Source organism: Mercenaria mercenaria, chromosome 5, assembly GCF_021730395.1.
Source record: "Mercenaria mercenaria strain notata chromosome 5, MADL_Memer_1, whole genome shotgun sequence".
NCBI lineage: Eukaryota > Metazoa > Mollusca > Bivalvia > Venerida > Veneridae > Mercenaria > Mercenaria mercenaria.
The window spans coordinates 85,118,749-85,138,958 of NC_069365.1; the positions used below are offsets into that span (position 1 = coordinate 85,118,749).

General features: G+C 33.2%; 1 protein-coding gene across 1 annotated transcript in view; it reads left to right on the forward strand.

The window, feature by feature from the left end:
- Positions 1-4,120: 4,120 nt before the first annotated feature.
- LOC123557805 (platelet endothelial aggregation receptor 1-like) overlaps positions 4,121-20,210 on the forward strand; it is a 32,860-nt gene continuing 16,770 nt past the window's right edge. Inside the window, exons 1-7 of the mRNA XM_053544736.1 lie at positions 4,121-4,251; positions 8,754-8,909; positions 13,741-13,950; positions 14,302-14,529; positions 15,187-15,333; positions 19,143-19,280; positions 19,858-20,007. Of these exons, the coding sequence (XP_053400711.1) occupies positions 4,200-4,251; positions 8,754-8,909; positions 13,741-13,950; positions 14,302-14,529; positions 15,187-15,333; positions 19,143-19,280; positions 19,858-20,007 (1,081 nt within the window). The 5' untranslated portion in view covers positions 4,121-4,199. The remainder of the gene's footprint in view (positions 4,252-8,753; positions 8,910-13,740; positions 13,951-14,301; positions 14,530-15,186; positions 15,334-19,142; positions 19,281-19,857; positions 20,008-20,210) is intronic.

The following is a 20,210-nucleotide window of genomic DNA, read 5'->3' on the forward strand; positions in this document are numbered from 1 at the left end:
TGATTCACTCACTTGTATATATACATATTTACAAATCTGAATTAAGGAGAGTGAAGAGGGAAGAAACCAGCTTCTTAGTTCTGTCCCAGCCTCTAAAAGGCATTCAGCTGTTGCTGGTGACAGTTGAAGTAACTGACTCATTTGATTATGTCAACTCTAGTTTATACAAATGTACATACACCATGTACCTCTATATCTGTATAAAAGACTGTGAAAGTAAAAGAAACAAACTATTTTCTAGTTGTAAGTGGTGGTGGTTGTGTTAGAAATAATTGAAAATCTGAATAACGTATGAAGGCAGACGGTCCATGTACAGTCAGTGACAATTTACAACAAGGAATTATGCCTAGGAGTGTAAAATCTGGAACCAGGCCGGCTATAGGTAGACGGCACATTGTTCTGTTTCCACGAAGGGAAAATACATGATGCCACCTAAAATGTTTCATAAAATATATTATGGCCATGGACTGACGTATGCGTCGAGACAAATAGCTTCAACATCTGTTGCAATTGGAAAGTGCTTCCCTAATTAAAATACGATATGCAGCTTTCAGGTTTAAGTGCCTCAGTTTGAAACTTTCAATCATGACGGAGTTGTCCATATATGTAACTGATAATTGTAAAAATTCTAAAGGGCAGCTGTTCAAACACCAAATGGGGTGATTCTTTTTAGGCTTATGTTTTTTGACTACTAAACGAATTATATGCTTGCCAGGAACGATAACTGTGCGATGGTGATGTTTTTGTCAGAATTATGACCCTTTTAGTGCTTAGAAAGTAAGTATTTCATGGTTCTTACATTTTTAGAACAATTTTTCTTTTAAGTTATTACTTTAACAGCTTACGCTTTGAAATTTTACAAAAGTGTTTATTATCAGCAAGTGAGTAAGACTGATCAAGACCCATAGTCCGTTCATGTCCCTTGTAAGAATTTTGCGCTTAAATGTTTTGAAAATAGTTAGCGGTTTTCATGGAAATTTCACGTCTCATGTTATGTATCACATTTATCTATATATCTATCAATAAAATCTATAAAAATATCCATTGGGGGCATAGAATACAACAACATAAAATGAAAGCAGACTCTGTTTAACCGAGCATGTTCATGAGAGGAAATCGTAAGTGCAGCCCCCATGACCCCTCTCATCGCCTTAAGAAAAATACCTTTAAAATAGTAAATGAGTTTTCTTTAAATTTAGCTTAATATTAGTCACATTGTAAATAGTGTATGAAACTTTCAAAATAGCAAAACACGAAAATATAACTTTTATTCATCTAAGTAAGTCACAAAAATACGCATAATAATTATGTCTTTGGAAAACGAACAAAAGTGTAGGTATTAATTAATTCTTAATAGAAAATTGTAAAATACTTCACAACTACAAAAGGCTCTTTTCAGACGTTCATTTGTAATGTTATGTCAATGTATTTATCTTATCAGAATGGAAACCTAGTTCTACAACGATTTTGTCTGCTCGTCCGAACATTTCAGGTTGTGCATACATTTAAGACACATTTAGATAGTCAGCATTATTTTGTATTCTGTCATCCCTAATTGTATCATACCTTACATAATTCGGAATGTTTAACTCCTAAACTATACATATATTACTGCAGAATTGCACTTCAAATCATGTACTCTATAAACATGTTGAAAATATATATACAGATCAGCTCACGCGGAAACCCCACTTTCCGTTTTTCCTCGAAGGAAAAATCTTGTATAGCGAGGAATTCCTCCGAGTACTGCCTAATTCTGACTCGGAGTACCGACTGTTATAGTTTTATTACTTTAGCGGAATTTCGTCGAGTCACTCCGAGAAATTACTTGACGGAACTCCGAGTCGAAATTATACAGATAACACTATAATGATTTCCGGTATTTTATGGCCACTCCGCGCGACTCCGAGTCTGTAATAAACAATAATTCTGTCATTTCGAGTGCCGCGAGATGATTTGACGAAACTTCGAGGCAGTATTTCCTGACTTGGACGGATTTTTTTTTATATATAATTAGCTTGTTCTTTTAATTGTATGAAATTGGTGTGAATTTTGATATTGAAATAGTTTCTGATCATGCGAATTAGATTAAGAAGTACATTTATGTATAATAAACTAAATTATTAATCATACGAAATTAAACAAACTTTCATATCACCGCCGTTAAAGGAAAGTGATTTGTTAAATTTTGATATTTAAATAATTTCTGACTTTGCGAATTAAATTTAGGAAAAAAGTCGTGTAATAATTTATGCACTAAATTAAGAATAATTCATAACTAGATAAACTTTGAAATAACACTCGCTAAAAGTAAATTGTTTAGTATGATATTGAAATATATGCGAATTAGATTTAGAAGTAAATTTATGTAGAACGGACTAATTATTAATCATATATGATTAAACAAACTTCCAAATGACCGCCGTTAAAGGAAACTGCTTCGTTAAATTTTGATATAGGATTAATTTCTGATTTCGCGAATTTAATTTAGAAATAAACTCATAAAAAATGCACTAAATTACTTAATTATGAATATTTTATAACTAGATAAACTTTAAAAATACACCCGCTAGAAAGTATTAAGAATTATATAAAACTAAACAAACTTTCAAATAACTGCCGTTAAAGAATAGTGATTTGTTAAATATTATGTTGAAATAGTTTCTGACAGTGCAAATTAAATTTAGAAATAAACTGATGTAAAATGGACAAAATTATAAACTATATAAAACTAGATAAACGTTAAGATAATGGCCGTTGAAGAAAAGTTACTTTTATAAATTAATAAAAATTATAGGAGAAATGATCTATTTTATTCATTTTGAAGGAATTATAAATGGGATAAGAAATACTACTGCCGTATAAAGTGATAAAATATCATAAGTAAACAAAAAAATTTAGTTTATTTTAAAGTAAGATAAAAATACTACAGTATTATTTTTATTTACAAATACTGTGTTATTTCGCGTATCACTATCATAATGTAAAATATAATCACCCTGGTCCGAGTAATCTGAAATCTGTCCTCGAAGTTACTCGAAGGCCCATTAAAATTTGTATAGGTAATTATTTATTCGTCTCGGAGTGGAATTCCATTTTTGTTTTTTTGATATGCAATAATCACATTTCGGGGAGCATCGATTTTACCGATATTTTCTAGTTTTAATATTGATGTGAGTGTCATTATTTCCGCCGAATAAAATTGAAATGTCTTAAAATTTTGAAATAAGTGCTAAATAAGAGCTAGATAAAACGTTTTATACGATTGATATAAGGTTTCAAAATTAAATACATGATTTTTATTTTGTGAATTCAATTAAATGGCATCGCTATTTGAAATGCAGTGGTGTCAATGCAATGCCACATGTCCGCACAAAAATTATCTCCATATCATGAATAAAAGTGTTATATAAAAGACATAAGAATAATAACGTTTATTATGTCATATCATTTCTGGTATTATTATCAAATGTCAGCATTTAGTCTGATTACACTTTGATGAAAAGAAAACAGTTTAGTGAAAATATAAGCTGCAAAATAATACAGACCGCATTCTACATTTATAAAATGATACAAATGATACTGATACATCTTTAGTTTTTGTTGCGAAAGTGTAGTAAAAGTTCTATTTATAACTTTATACACTTGGTAAAATGAATGAAACGAGGACAAGATTTAATAGCACAAGCCATCTGCCAAGGACTCAACCATTCCTATCCCAAAATCCTGCAAAAGTGTATACAGGGATGTATAAAGGTTCGGATCTAAAACGTTTCAACGCAGCCTTCCCGATATGAAAACCAACATCAGTGCGTGCATTGATGTATAAAGGTTCGGTTTAAGATCTAAACAAATTTTAAAAGAAAGTAAGGACAGAATGTAACTTTTTTTCTTTTCGTTCTTAAACTGGTAATATCTGATAATAGTAACTAAATTCATTGTATCACATAATAATAGTAAAATTGTTGAAAGGAAGAGCTTTGAGAATATCAAATCTTCACTTGTGCACCATAATAAAGATGTTTATTGTATAAAATAACCAATACAGTGAAATGTTCTCACGTTCAATGCATCAGTAAGTTATCGACTATACATGACAAACTTGTTCATTAAATGCATTCTTTTACTTCCTCTTTCAAATAAGGAAAATCTGCACATGACTCTATGAAAAGAATGTGCTTTTGTTTGAAATAAAAAAGATGTATGGATTTATCATTTGTTTAAATATATGTAGTTTCATTTTTAAATCGAGTATGTATACGTTTAATTAATAACAAAATGTTAAAAACATCAAACGTGGATTATTGAAGAATTTCACAGCTGGAAAGAAAGGTACTGCTATTCCATTCACATGAATTATATCAAATGGGCGTAACTCATTTTTCGCTGCTCCTGTCACTTTAATACCTCGTTAAGGGCAAACATAATATAATTCAATAATATAAACTATCCGTATAACTGGAAAATATGCTGAAAGAAATCGATCAATGATAGGCGTCTTATGTAGAGGTACTTCTCTCAAACCTTTTTGAAATGTTTATTAATTAAGTTAAACCATACTAAAAATGACGTACGCTTGATAATTATATTCGCATGGCTATCGTGTAGTTACTTATTTCCGATCCATGTGCACAACAGAAACATAGCTGTTCGGACATTAAAATCAGTGGTTGTCGAACCTTATATACAGAAACGTGAAATTTTCACGTACCTTTTGCGTTAAATACGTAAGCTATACGTATGTTTACGAACTTTTAACTTTATATTTGCCCACCGACTTTCTTCTGTATAATTATGCAAACACCTTTCTTTGCACTAAACATTAATCGATATGATTTAAACTAACATAATACCTAACATCAATCGGTACTACCTTGCGAATAAAAATACCGGATTTCTGACGAAACATGTGGATTTCTTCGCACTTCTTCACAGTCCTGTCAAATGTGTAGTTTCGTAGATAGTTTCTTAAGTATACTAAAATATACACACTCAGTTGTGGTTGGTGAAATATCAGTGTGATTTAGTTAAATCAGAATATCAATATGCATTAGGATGAAGCTTGCTTACGGCTGGTCGGTGGTTCCACTCCAGTCCCAGCCATTTTCGGAAATAATGCGCAAAGGAGCACCTGAGGGTTTCCTTCACCATGAGAAAGTTGCCATATGACTTAAAACGCTGCGATAACCCCACCCATCCCACTCCCACCCCACGTCTAATCCACAACCAAACACTAATAAATAGAATGTCCATCACTCTGACAGAAATCATTAACAGACAGAAATTGTCACTTTAAATCTTAACATGCTACCAATGGAATAATTCATCAAATAGTTAAAGTATCATTATATAATATGATAAGGGTTTATTGTTAGCTTGTATCACAATGTATCTTGAAATAAATTGACGAGATATATACGTTTAAAATACTAAAATTATTGTGATATTCGTTAAAATGGACCTAAATCATTGTTATCGTAACTTCATAGTTGTTTAAGTGTCAAATTGAGAGTGGCTGTAAAAGCATTATAATTTTCTGAAAGCTCTTAATATACTGGTCAAAATGTCCCCCTCCCTTCCCCACCCCCTTCATAATATCATACATATTTGTAAAAACCAGTAATGCACGAAACAAGTATGACTAACTATTGCTGAAAGAAAACTTTTTTGTCATTCGAATGTTATTAGGTCTTACTAATAATTTTAATTGCAAAGGGGAATTTATTCTGCTAGTAAATCGTAAAAAGACGTATCACTCGCTGTGATTACAAAGTAGAGTGTCAAATTATTATCTTCTCGATACAATTAAAATGTACTTCATTTGCGACTATATTTTACACGTATTAGCTGACCTTCACAGAAACAATTACAGATCGCATTTCTGTTAGGGAAATGAAAAGAAGTAGATTCATGATAACTGTGTAAGTATCATCACAACATCTGTATATTATTCAATTTTAAATCAGGAAAGAGTTATTTTTATGCATGGATCATGTCTTAACTTAATGTAAACCATATGATGCCATCTAAATGACGCATGCGGTAAAAAGCTTTAATTTTGTCCAATAATACTTGGTAAAGTTAATAACTTAAAAGTTACTTCCTCGTTCAATATACAACAAATATCACTTGACAAGTTATATGGAGATGGCACAACATTGCTTTAAATTGAAATTGATATTATATGGATTGATTTTATGTAATACTATATATTCTTGTAGTTTTATTTCAAAATCGGGTATGTGCTTTCTAATTATTTGTAAATAGATAAAAACAAATCAATAAACACGGAAAATGTTTATTTCACGCTCATATTTTGGCAGACACATTCTTGTCTGTTCATTTTCACAGGTGATAAAAAAAAATGTAAAGCTAACAAACAAAAAGCAAACAGCGGTAAAATGTTTATTCATTTTGTATATTTTTAAAGCTTCCTGGATGTTTTACATGGAAATATACCAAAATGTGAAAATTGAAGGATTTGCTCTATAGCATTGTAAGGGAAAGTACATACGTTTCTTTTATAGCTTTGTAATAAAAGGATTCTCCGCTGTCAAACGAATTTTGACAGCTGATTTCTTTTGTACCGATTCTCTTGTTTATGCCCTTTTAGATACTACTAAATCGTGGGTGCATATATATTGGAATGCTCCAGCTGTAAAAAAAAGAATGTACTATGTCCCAACGATAATTTGATATTTACAAACATGACTATAAATAGGTTAAAATGGAACATAGGGAATTCAACATTTTTTCTAACATGTTACAATCTAAATATTTCTAGATTTTGTACCAAAATTAAAAATTAAATGCATGCACTTTAGCCATGCAAAATATGAACATACTTAATGTGTTATATAAAGACATATATACAAAAACAAACCATCAAAGAAAGAAACAAAAATACGGAAGCAAAAATGAAAACGAATAGGAAAAATCAAAAATAAAAACGAATAGGAAAACAAACAAAAAATCTGGAAAAAAAAACTCATGAGGATTCGAACCCACACAACGATTCGCTTATATCCAATTCTTGTCTGCATTTTACCCAACTGAGCTATGTTGCCATATACTAAGTGGATATTTAAAATGGAAGAAATACTAATATATTTGCTTGTCAAGTAATGTGAAAGCATTATGAATTGTTATTTCATCAGTTATCATGAATTAGACTCGTCCTCGCGTTTCGGCGGGAGTCACGTTATCATTGGGGATTAGTAATCTAATTATTGTTTGTACCTTTCTGCGCAAACATGGCGGGGTTTATAATATGCGATTTAACTTTGGGTGATACTACATGTTCGTGATGTATGCTTTATTTGATTACATTGTCCCGTAGCTTATGTTTATTACATGACATGCCGGTCAATAGTCAAACTATTGCCTAGGTATACTGTTAACTAATAACCGACAAGTCCTTCAAGAATATTTTATTACATACATGTAATACCATAAATAAGTTTCATATTTTTCTTCATGTTTTGACTTTAGCTTTAAGTTAGCAAAATTGAGTGTTGAACTATAGACAAGTCAACACGACAAACTATGGGCTGGCCATTTAAATAAGAAATCATGTAATAATATACACTTGTCTTGTCAGTCAGTAGTAAAAACTTTTGTCCCAGGTTCGAAAGAAAATGTATTGGCACAGTGACACAGTGTTGTAAGGCTGACTTTAATTTGAATTTAAACAAATAATGAGATAGCGCTTATTTTTGAACCATGCTAACTTAAAACATAAAAATAGAATAGTTACATAGATCAATAAGTGAAGTCTGCTTTTACTGATGATAAATTTGTTGAAAGTCACCCTTGCAATTCATAAAAATAACGCCTTAGTTTAATCAGCTGCTTACAAATTCCAGTTTGTAACTCTTTTTTCCGCACCTAAAGTGAATATTATTATTGACGAGGATGGTCAATTAATATGTAAGTTAGATTCTTGGACCTGTGAATATTTTCATATTCAATGATGGAGATTGCAAATGTTGACGAAAGGATAATGTTAATTCTTAAATTGAACAGATATCATTTAAGTTACGTTTCATGGGTATCATGTAGTCACTAGGTCGGGAAATTTAAGTTGTCTTACATATTTTTGTTATTTCATAGGTATTTTGTTATCATGAACAAATGTACAATTTCGCCCGCCGAACGTCGCTTCGACAAATGACTCCCTGCTAAAAGTAGTTATGGCGCCCCGCCGAAAGTCACCAAGCGTTGTCCTGGAGCGACAGTTAGCGGGGCGACGTTCGGCGAGGCGATTTTAGCGGGCTACCATACCGATGTTTGGCGAAGCGATGTTCGGCGGGTCGACGTTTGGCCGGGCGCCATACCAATGTTCATTGTTGTTTCGCTGCGACAGAATGAAATGGCACTAAACAGCCATCATAGATTGAGTTAGGCTTGGCATCTGTTTGCTACTCCTGCGATTTTATTTTTGTAGTCATATGTGTTTATTTAAACATGCGCTTAGTCACGTTGTACATGCATCCAAACTATACTGTTTCCCTGTTGCTTTCTTTGACTGTCGTTTTCCCGTTTAATGTCTTTTTGGTTTTATTGGGGTTTTTTTTCATGTCGAGACAAAATTAGTTCATAGGACAGAATGTGAATAATTCCGAGTTTAAATCAATGCCAGATGAGTACTTTTCAATTCAAAAATGTTTGCTCCTTCTTTATGATAATAACAAATTTCGGTAAATGCTTTGGTGACTGAAAAGTCTTTAATTATTGCAATACTCTTTTTCTAGATGCTCTATGTAGTACAACTTCAAATGGCACCAAGCGTTACGGAACAGACTGCAAATATAACTGTCACTGCATTAACAATGAACAATGTGACGCTGTAACTGGAGACTGTTCATCAGGGTGTGACTTTGAATGGGTAGGACCTGGTTGCCAGTTCAGTAAGTATGATAAGACTTGATGCAATTATATCATTATAATTAACTTATGATAAAGTTAAGCTTTCTGCGACGGAAAGAGAAATGTAGTCCTTGGAATCACGAACTATTCAAGACTTAGTGTTTCTGCCCTTTTATGTATCACTCCGATTTGGGTTCTTTCAAATTATGTCTGTAATCATGATCTAAATTCACAGATCTGATTTTGTTCCCATACAATTAGAAAATAAATAAGAAACAAAACTGAAAGGTACAAACTATCACAAACCAATGAAATAAAATAAATAAGTTCGTCTCTCGGACGGATGTATTGATCACCGGTATTGTCGCCTCGATCAAATGTATGCTTGACTTCCTATTTTATTTTATTGCCTACAATTCATATGATGAGCAAGTATATGAACAATTTATGTAAATTGTACGTTTCTTAAAGAAGTCTCTCATGTTCATGAGAGCATTTTCTTCCTTACATTATATTTTGCATTTCACACCAGGGTTTTATTTGCGTTTCCAAAGGTGTTTTTCTATCAATTTTAGCTCACACACGAACCGAAGCTTTAGGATGAAATATAAATGCAGGTAGATAATCTGTTGTCCAGCATCCACAGTTGGTTTAATTATAATGAAGATGTCACAGTTTGGGTCAATCGTAATGCAACTTAGTTAGATTTTGTATCTTAATAACAATCGCGGAAAAATACTTGAAACATGGTCGGTTTATGGAATCTAGGCCAAATTTGAGACTGGGTTATCTCAGGTCAAAATCTAGGTCAGTGGGTCAAGTCATAAAAAAAATAGTGTTAATACTCTAGAAATCGTACTTTCCAATTGATCTGTATAAAGATGAGAATCGTTGTCTTTGATAATTCAAGGTTGAAACTAAATCATCTTAAGTAAATTGAACTTTGCAAGATCATGAAAAAGCATTGTTAACATTCTTGAAGCCATATTTACTACTGGTAGACGGATTTTTTGTCTTTATGAAAACTAGGCTTAATGTGAAACTGGATTATCCTTGGTCAAAAATTGTGTCAAATGATATGAAAACCTTGTAAAAATTCAAGAGGCTATATAATCTACCTGATGTATCAGAATCTTGGTTTGGTCAGAATGTCTGTCTTTCTATAATCTAGGTGTCGACTATAAACTCACGTCATAGGAGGTCATAAACTAGATCATTGAGTCTAATAACAAATACTCATTTGTTTGTCTTTCATGTAGGCGAAGTTCGTTGAAACTTGGTCATCTGTGTGAATATATTGTTAATCTGTTTTCGTCAAGACATATATTCAAGGTTAAACAGTGAAGCGCTAGTGCCACTAAACATTTACCTTATTAATAACGTTAGTTTCCTAAAGTTGGCTAATTTTTCCTTACTTCTTAACATTTGTCTACTCTTTTGTCAAATGCCATTTTTACTCTAGCATCGTCATTCAATATTAGTATCTTTTTATTGAGCTATACTTTTAAAAATATTAAGATTGATAAGATTGATTTTCCATCATGACTTTTTTTAGTACTAACCGATTTTCATGTACCAATCAATAATGCTCTATACAGTTTGCGACTTTTTATTTGAGAGAACAGAGTATCGTTTTGCTCTTCACATTTCTTTGTTTAAACTAACGGGAAGTACAACGTACGCGTCTCTCAAAAGTAAAGTCTACTTTTATAAGTGACGGCATAAAAAAGTTATTTGTTATTTGTATGTCGTTTAGATTTCTGTTATTTTCATCAAAATATCTACAAATGTAAAACGCTACATTTCACGGTTTTTGTTAATATGCAGACGAACTGTCTATTATGTTTTGGCGTATTTATCATCTTTGGTGTTTTGTAAAGTTACAACTATATATGTCATACGCTATTGCTGTTTATCTGCTTATTTTCATGTCCTTTTGATAAACTATAACATTTTGTTGTTTCATTGCAAAGCATTTGAAGCAGACATAACGTTTATGTCTAAAGCTGTTCTTACGACTGGGCATGATTTGTGAATTACAAATTATTATTTATGGAACAAAATGGTCATAACGTTTAAAACGATTACATTGGAAAAGTAAGAAGAGAACAAGTAATTTCCGTGGTCGAGACAGCCTATGGCTCGAATATTCTTTGCATTTACTTTAAAATAATCTAAATAGGATATGTTTATACTGAGTATTCATTGCCCTTTGCTCCAAAAATAGTGTGTTATTAAGTCTTTATTCCAATATGTGTTTTTATAACTGAAAATCTGTTACTTTATAATTGCTTGCAATATTAATTAAAAATCAATGTTTAGCAATGGAACCAGGCTTAGCTTTTTTTTTTCAAAGCCTGAATACAAAATAACACATGAAATACTAATATCATAATTACACATAGTGATGTCTATGGCAAGCCAATTGTCCAATAATTACGTGAACTCCAGTTCACGGTCGAAAAACTAGGATTAACGATCGATAAACTAGTTTTTTCGAACTTAAAACTAGGTTTTTCAAATTCTAACCAATATTTTCGAGCGAAAACATGATACCGGGCGTAAACCATAGTTTACGCTCGTGAACCCAGGTATACATTCGATAAACTAGGTTTCTCGATTGAACTATGAATTTCGGTCGTTATCCTAATTTTACGAGCGTGAACCTATATTTACGAGCGTAAACCTAGGTTCACGTTCGTGAACCATGATTTACGAACGTGAACCTATGTTAACGACCGTGAACTTGGGTTTATGACCATGAACATGGGTTTACGACCGTAAATATAGGTTCACGCTCGTGAACATAGGATAACGACCGAAATTCATAGTTCAAACGAAAAACCTAGTTTATCGAATGTAAACCTGGGTTCACGTTCGTAAACTATAGTTCACGCTCGTAAACCCAAGTTCACGGTCGTAAACATAGGTTCTCGCTCGTAAATATAGGTTCATATTCGTAAACTATGGTTCACTGCAAGCCAATTATCCAATAATTACGTTCTTGGTCAAAGAACTAGGATTATCGAATACTAACCTATATTTTCGAGCGAAAACATAGGATAACGGGCGTAAACCTTAGTTTACGCTCTTGAACCCAAGTTTACGTTCGATAAACTAGGTTTTTCGATGGAGCAAGAACCTATGTTTACGATCGTGAACCTGGGTTCACGAGCGTGAACCATACTTTACGAATGTGAATCTATGTTTACGACCGAAAATCATAGTTTTGTTTGTCGTAAACATAGGTTCACGTTCGCAAACATAGGTTCACGTTCGAAAACATAGGTTCACGTCCGTAAACTATGGTTCACGGTCGTAAACATAGGTTCACGTTCGTAAACTATGGTTCACGACCGTAAACCCATGTTCACGCCCGAAATTCATAGTTGATTTTATAATCCTAATATATTGACCGTAAACCATGGTTTACGTTTGATAAACTAGGTTTCTCGATTGACCTACGAATTTCGGTCGTTATCCTATCTTTACGATCGTTATCCTATGTTTACGCTCGTAAACCCCGGTTCACGCTCGTAAACCATAGTTTACGAACGTGAACTTACGTTTACGACCATGAACTTGGGTTTACAATCGTGAAACTACATTTACCAGCGTGAACTATGGTTCACTGCGTTATCCTATGTTTTCGCTCGAAAATATAGGTTAGTATTCGAAAAACCTGGTTTTACGTTCGAAAAACCTGGTTTATCGATCGTTAATCCTAGTTTTTCGGCCGTGAACTAGGGTTCACGTAATAATTGGACAATTGGCGTGCCATAGTAGTCTATGGCAGTTGCAAGTTACGTCATTACGAAGTCACTTTACGTGCATTATTATTGATAAATGCAAAATAAAAAACAAAGTGCCTCCCAAAGCCATGCAATTCATTTTTTATTTGTTAATAATGTTCCCTAATAATGATAAAATATTTCATCATATTTTCATTTTTGTGTTATCTATTTAAAGATAAAATCACAATAAATCTTTAAAACTTAGATATTAATAGTTGAAATCATTCACCAGTTACAGATTTCCAGACATCATCAAACTACATACCTCTTCATCCTCTTCAGATATATCATTTTAATGGCATGTAAAAGGCAACAGGCATGGTCATACCATAATGGCATTCATTGAAAGACTATCAATGACCATTTTTAGATTTTACTCTTGGTCAGGATTAGTTGAGATGAATGTATGACATTCAGTGAAAGTTTGCCCTTATTTATACATTTTTGGAACATTTGGCATCTTTCACTATATTTTATGGAGGTAGGCCACTTCTATACTTTACAGCACACGTATGTTGCAATATACATGCATTTAGAAGTTTTTTGTTTTATTTTACATTGTAGTAGTTGAATTTATATTGTATAAATAAGAATTTACAAACTCACATAAAATGTTGCTGTCAGAATCAAAGAAAGAAGAAATACTTATTTATTTTCAAATGTTGAATATTTAAGAAATTAGTATCTAGAATAAATTGTATTTTTCCAAGAAGAAAATATGAAATCAACCAAATTTCTGTAGCAGCAATACGTCAACATATCAGTATTTAAAATGACTGTTTTTACTGCGCCTATTTACTTCTCCATTTGGAACGAACTTTCCTTACACCCTCAGAATATTATTATGATTGACGGACGTTTTTAATATGTTACCATCTTACTTTGAAGAGGAAATTCAATATATTTTGTGAAAAATGTCCATAGGCGCGGAACATTTGTAACTCTTTTACGATTTTTGTAATACATTTGTATTAGAAATAATAATGTGTTGAAAGGTATCTCCGTTTATTCTTTTATATTAATTTTACCTATGTTTCAATTTGCACAGTGGTGAAAAGTATGAACGTTTCTATTTCAGAAAATATTGCATTTAAAGAAGACTCTCGCCATACTGATAACATACATCCTCCAATGTATTCAGATCTGGCTAATGATAATCATACATCTACATGTAGCTTTACTGGTACTGCTGGTACGACGAGAACGGTTGCACCTTGGTGGACACTTTGGTTGCCTTACTCCGCAACATTTAGAAAACTCGTGTTTGTCACAAAAGAGAAGTATTTACGTAAGATAATGTAAAATTACTATTCAAGAGTAACGAATTGATAATGTATCAAGCACATTGACGAAAAGACCGTGTTTGTATTGTCATGAGAACTATTTTTTTTTTTTTTTGGTTATGTGTATATCTAAAAAAGTGAAAGTAGTATTAAACATGATTTCAAGTCTAATAAATTATGATGCATTTTTATATAGACAATATATATTTCAATATATACGGACTATATCCGCATCGCCGTGATGATATTTAGATATTTATTACTTATATATGAAGTGTTCACAACTAAACAGCATTACGATTTGAAAAGCTCCTATACATGTGTTTGCACATAAATGCGAAACATTTGAATTTCAGCATATTTTTCGAATTTCAAACTAATTGTTCAGAACGTCTCAAACTCGGACTTCAAAAGCAAAGTATATAGTACCGACGGAGTGTTGTGTTATCAGCATGACGCCTCCATTACAAAAGAGACAACTGTGCAAGTCACATGTACCAGTGTACCTGTCGGGAATCTTATACGACTACAACTTGCTAATACGTCTACACAGCTCGTAATCTGTGATTTTAGAGTATATAAAGGTAGGCTGTTTAAGTACTGACATAGCATATGAGTGCTGTGAAATTATTTAATTTCTTGGACACGAAATGTTTTAGTTTTGCCTAGTGCAGCTAAATTCGTGGATTCTGACATTTCATCATAAAACGAAAGGAAAGTTAATTTTGTTTAATGGGATTAAATTTCGTGAATTGATCCAACCAGGAAATAAGGTCACTCAGGCATATAGATGATATTACAATATATCAATAAATTATTCAACAATAGTTGAGATCTACTAGTTACTATTAATACACTCTTTTTTTAAAAAAATCGTTATGTTATTGTTCAAAAAATGTACAAGTTAAACAATTAAATTTACTAAAATGTAAATCTACAGAACTTGAAACCTTTTGCAAAGGAAATCAAGCTCAAATGCTCTTGAAGTATACGTCAAGCTATTATCAACTGTGAATTTTAAATTATTTGAATTGCTTTGTAAATGTCAGAAATGGATCATCACAAAACAAAATACATGCCTGGCATATTGTAATGCTATATCTTAACTTGTGAAGCATATGTGCAACAAACACGAAGTTTCATTTACAATAACAGAATTACACTTTGAAATTCGGAGAAACTGACCAAAACACCTCTCTATATATTATACTGTTATAATTGATTTATAGTGCGATTTACAGGATGTGAGAGTGGTTTCTTTGGCTCAGACTGTAGAGAACATTGCAGTAGTACGTGTTACCCTTCAGGACAGTTTACTTGCGATAATATTGAAGGAGCATGTTTAAATGGCTGCGTTGCTGGATGGAAAGGCACTCAGTGTGGGAACGGTGAGATTTTTTTCAAAATAACAAAACATTGATATGATATGTGAGATAAAATATTAGTAATCGTACCATATAACGATATGTGAGATATGTGCCTCAATAAACAATGGAATAACTGATAGAAGCATCCCTTGAAGTACTGAGTACATCCCTATCATAGTAAACCAGGCTGTTCATGAGTGACATTGTATCAGATAAATATGACGGCGTACTTTATAAACGTATGAAAAAGATAAATGGGAATTGTAATGAAATCCAGGTAAAACTACAAGCATTAAAGCAACACAAGCTGTTCGGGAAAAATACAGGTTAAGAATACGGAAACGGCCTTAAAACGGTTGGAAACATGAGTTAAATACGCGTTTGTGACATGTCGACGTCGCACTTACATTTACCATCAATTTCAACATGATTGTCCAGACAGTGTAAGTTGAAAACCCTTACCAGAGCTGTTACGTAACTGATCTAGTACGTTGGAGTTTCAAAAAACAGATATATTTAATTCGAGGTACAACGGTGTACTAATTTTGTTTAGTTAGACGACAAAGAACCAATCCTTTTAAAGAATTGTAGGACAAACAAAGAAAAAGCTCCTTAACATATATTGCACTACTAAATAGGAAAGCCTAAAGTTTATTTGTATATGGATCAATGACCAAATATTATTTTTAGCTCGACTATTCAAAGAATAGTAGAGCTATTGGACTCACCCATGCGTCGGCGTCGGCGTCGGCGTCCCGATTTGGTTAAGGTTTTGTATGTAAGCTGGTATCTCAGTAACCACTTGTGGGAATGGATTGGAACTTCACACACTTATTCACTGTGATAAACTGACCTACATTGCACAGGTTCCATAACTCTATTTTGCTTTTTTACAAAATTATGCACCTTTTTCGACTTAGAAATTCTTGGTTAAGGTTTTGTATGTAAGCTGGTATCTCAGTAACCACTTGTGGGAATGGATTGAAACTTCACACACTTATTCACTGTGATAAACTTACCTAAATTGCACAGGTTCCACAACTCTATTTTGCTTTTTTACAAAATTGTGCCCCCTTTTCGACTTAGAAAATGTTGGTTAAGGTTTTGTATGTAAGCTGGTATCTCAGTAACCACTTGTGTGATTGGATTGAAACTTCACACACTTATTCACTGTGATAAACTGACCTACATTGCACAGGTTTCATAACTCTATTTTGCTTTTTACAAAATTATGCCCCTTTTTCGACTTAGAAATTTTTGGTTAAGGTTTTGTACGTAAGCTGGTATCCCAGTACCCACTAATGGGAATGGATTGAAACTTCGCACACTTGTTCACTGTCATGATCTGATAAGCACTGTGAAGGTTCCATAACCCTTTTCCCCATCTTTTTTACAAAATCATGCCCCTTTTTCGACTTCTGTATTAATTCAATTGACAAGGCTGTTGATAGTCGAGCGTTGCTGTCCTCCGACAGCTCTTGTTTATTATATACCTATATAAATTCTGTTGAAAGTACTGCTTACATTCACAAGTAAATATGAAAGGCAGAAAAAATCCGTATTGTACCTTTTGTATTGTGTGTTGCCGGACTATTTTCATTTAATATGCATGACCTGACAGTTCTATAAATAGCGCACACAAAAACTTCACTCATTTCTATTTTAACATCGACAAACAATGAAGATTTCGTTCGATAACAAAACAATAAACAAAAAGGTGGAGGTATATAATAAAAGGGTCATTACAACAGTAGCTCGATCTGGGATTTTGTATTCGGCTCTCGTGGATTTTGCAAAGACGAATCACATCTCGGATCTACTATTATAATAACCATATTGTATTAACGTTGTCTGAAAAATATTTTCTTTTTGTATTTTGTTATATTTGAATATTTGAATGATGTTTTCACCTCCTGTATCACATGTATATTACATCGCCACGGTGGTAGCAGCAAGTTTAAGTGTAGTAATGATAAAGAAAGACACTGCTGTTCAATACACTCATTAAACTAGTTGTTCCTGGTACTACTAAATTCACAGTGACACAAGGGCGTTATTATTTACAGTAACTGTAACGCATATCATAATCTCTTATATATGACTTCACCCAAAGGCTGTGCCAGAGGTAAGGTATAGGCATACAAGTTGTTGACATTTTCGTTATATCTATCCTGAACGATCTGATAAAACTTGGTCTGTTATCGCTTTGCTATGTTACTTTGTATTATTGCAAAGAAAAATGCTATTTTGTTAATAGCATTGAATTTCTTTAACTGATAAAAATAGTATTTTGTTAATTGTAATAGATTTTTGTATCTAATAAAAAATAAGCGATGCCCATCCATCGCTTGCAATAGCAGTAGCTATGTGTAACATCATTTTGTATAACAATGTATTTTTGTGTGTTAGGATGTTCGGATTAAAACTCAACCCTTGTTGTTGCTTCTCTGTTTATTGGTTTGTTTGTTTCTTGGCTTTGTTGGGTATATGGGTATAACGTCGCACCGTAACAGTTATAGGCCTTGTGGCGACGTTCAAGCTTTAATGGTGGAGGACGGCCCAGTTGCTCCTCTGTTCATTATTTGAGCCGTGCCATGAGAAAACCATCATAGTGGTTTTGCGACCAGCATGGATCCAGACCAGCCTACGCATCCGCGCAGTCTGGTCAGGATCCATGCTGTCCGCTTTCAAAGCCTATTGCAATTAGAGAAACTGTTAGCGAACAGCATGGATCCTGGCCAGACTGCGTGGATGCGCAGGCTGGTCTGGATCCATGCTGGTCCAAACCCACTATGTTGGTTTTCTCATGGCGCGGCTCATTTCATCACGGGCGAGCACCTTGGTAGAACCACTAACCTTCCGTAAGCCAGCTGGATGACTTCCACACATAACAATTCGACACCCCGAGTGAGGCTCAAACCCACATCGGTGAGGGGCAAGTGATTTGAAGTCAGTGACCTTAACCACTCGGCCACGGAGGCCCCTGTTTAATGGACCATACCAGATAATGCTACTAAAAACCTAGAATCCGGACCAGTAAAGGAACTTGAAACAGTAGGAATTGCAGAAGAATGTGGAAATAGAAAGATTAATCAAAATAATACAATTCCCGTACAGATACCAATGGCTTGTTTCTATAACTTATATGTAAGTATGGCATAAAACAAAACAAGTAAACGATCACATGTCTGTAAATTTGCTTTTTGAGAATTTTATACAATTTAGTGATGAATGTTAACTCACTCACATGCGCTAAATCATTGCCTACCTTTTGTGATAGGTTATTTAACGTTGTTCTGAACAATACGACTATATATTTAGTGTCTCCATTCACATTCGACAAATATATATACCTTTTTATTCTATGCTTATTTTTCTCATTTGAAAACAATCAGACGAACACGACCCCAGCTTAGAAACGCTGTGCTTTTGTAGAATATATTTTTATTTTAATTTACCAGTGTGCCTTACACTACAAGGATCATCGTTTTGTAGTCAGGAATAACCATTCTACTGCAAATGTTAATTTGTTTTGTCATATATTGTAGAAACAGATTTGTATTCGATATTTAAATGTATAGTTCGTTTTATGCTGATTTAATGTGTCCCTCACCGATGTAGGTTTGACCCTCGCTCGGTTAGTTAGATTTTTCAAGTGAGGCTTCTCCAGCAGGCTTATAGAAGGTCAATGATTCTACCCGGTTAGATAGTGCATATAGGCGTATCTGGGGGTTTCCTCTATCATCAAAATGTAGAACATCGCCATAATATAATTTTGTAAGTGTGACGTTAAGCTATCGTATATACTTTAACAATACATTATTTTACAGAATGTGAGCATGGTAAATGGGGCAGAGACTGTGCAGAAACATGTGGCAACTGTTTTTCTGCAACATGTAACAAAACAAATGGTCACTGTCCTAACGGGTGTGATGCTGGATTTAAATTGACAGACCTATGCACTGAAAGTGAGAATCATATTTTGTTGCAAACTGCTCAGTTTTTGAAGGTTGTTAACATGTATTTGAAAATTAAATATATTTGCATATCTGTCGTCTTAAGCAATGGTTATAGTTCTCCGCAAATATTCATAATAATTACTCAAGATCTTAGCGAATAAAATGTTACTTTGATGTCTTAGTTTTTCCCTTTCATTCTTTGAAGGTAAAATGTTTCTTTTACGATATGATACTGTCTTTTGTCTTCGAAATTTGTGACTTTAAATATTGTGAATCTCTTTATTTGTTTGTTTGCTTTAGCTTTAACGCCGTTTGTCAACAGTATTTCAATTATGTAAAGGCGGGATGAACGCTATAAGACATATACGATATGAATTCGGATACATTTATGGTGCATTTCTTTGTTATAAATGTCCGCAATGCATGTAATTATTCATAAATACAGTGTGACACGTGCCTTTATGATGTCATTTTAAAAGATAGCTCCGGCTGGAGTATAAAGATAAAATATGTGATCCCAAGACATTTCTTTTTCTTATTTTATCTATTTCTGAAATAAACTTAAAGAAGTTATCTTGCTTCACAGAATGCAGTAATGGTTATTATGGGAAAAATTGTAAGCACCAATGCAGCAGCACTTGTTCCCTTTCCTCGGGATCAGTCATCTGTGATTATATAAATGGAACTTGTTTAAATGGCTGCAAAGTTGGTTGGAAAGGTCTCAAGTGTGAAAGCGGTAAGACACGTTAAAAGTCACATAATGTAGATTGAAAAGTAAAGAAGATTTCATTGTAATTCAATAAGCGCTGTGCTAAATTTATAGTTTAGTAAAACTGTTTAATTTTATAAAACGTCTTTACTTTGCAAGTTCTGTAGATCAGAATGCAATCTATAGACTGTTTATCCTGATTTGGTTAAGAGGATAAAAATTCAAATTCT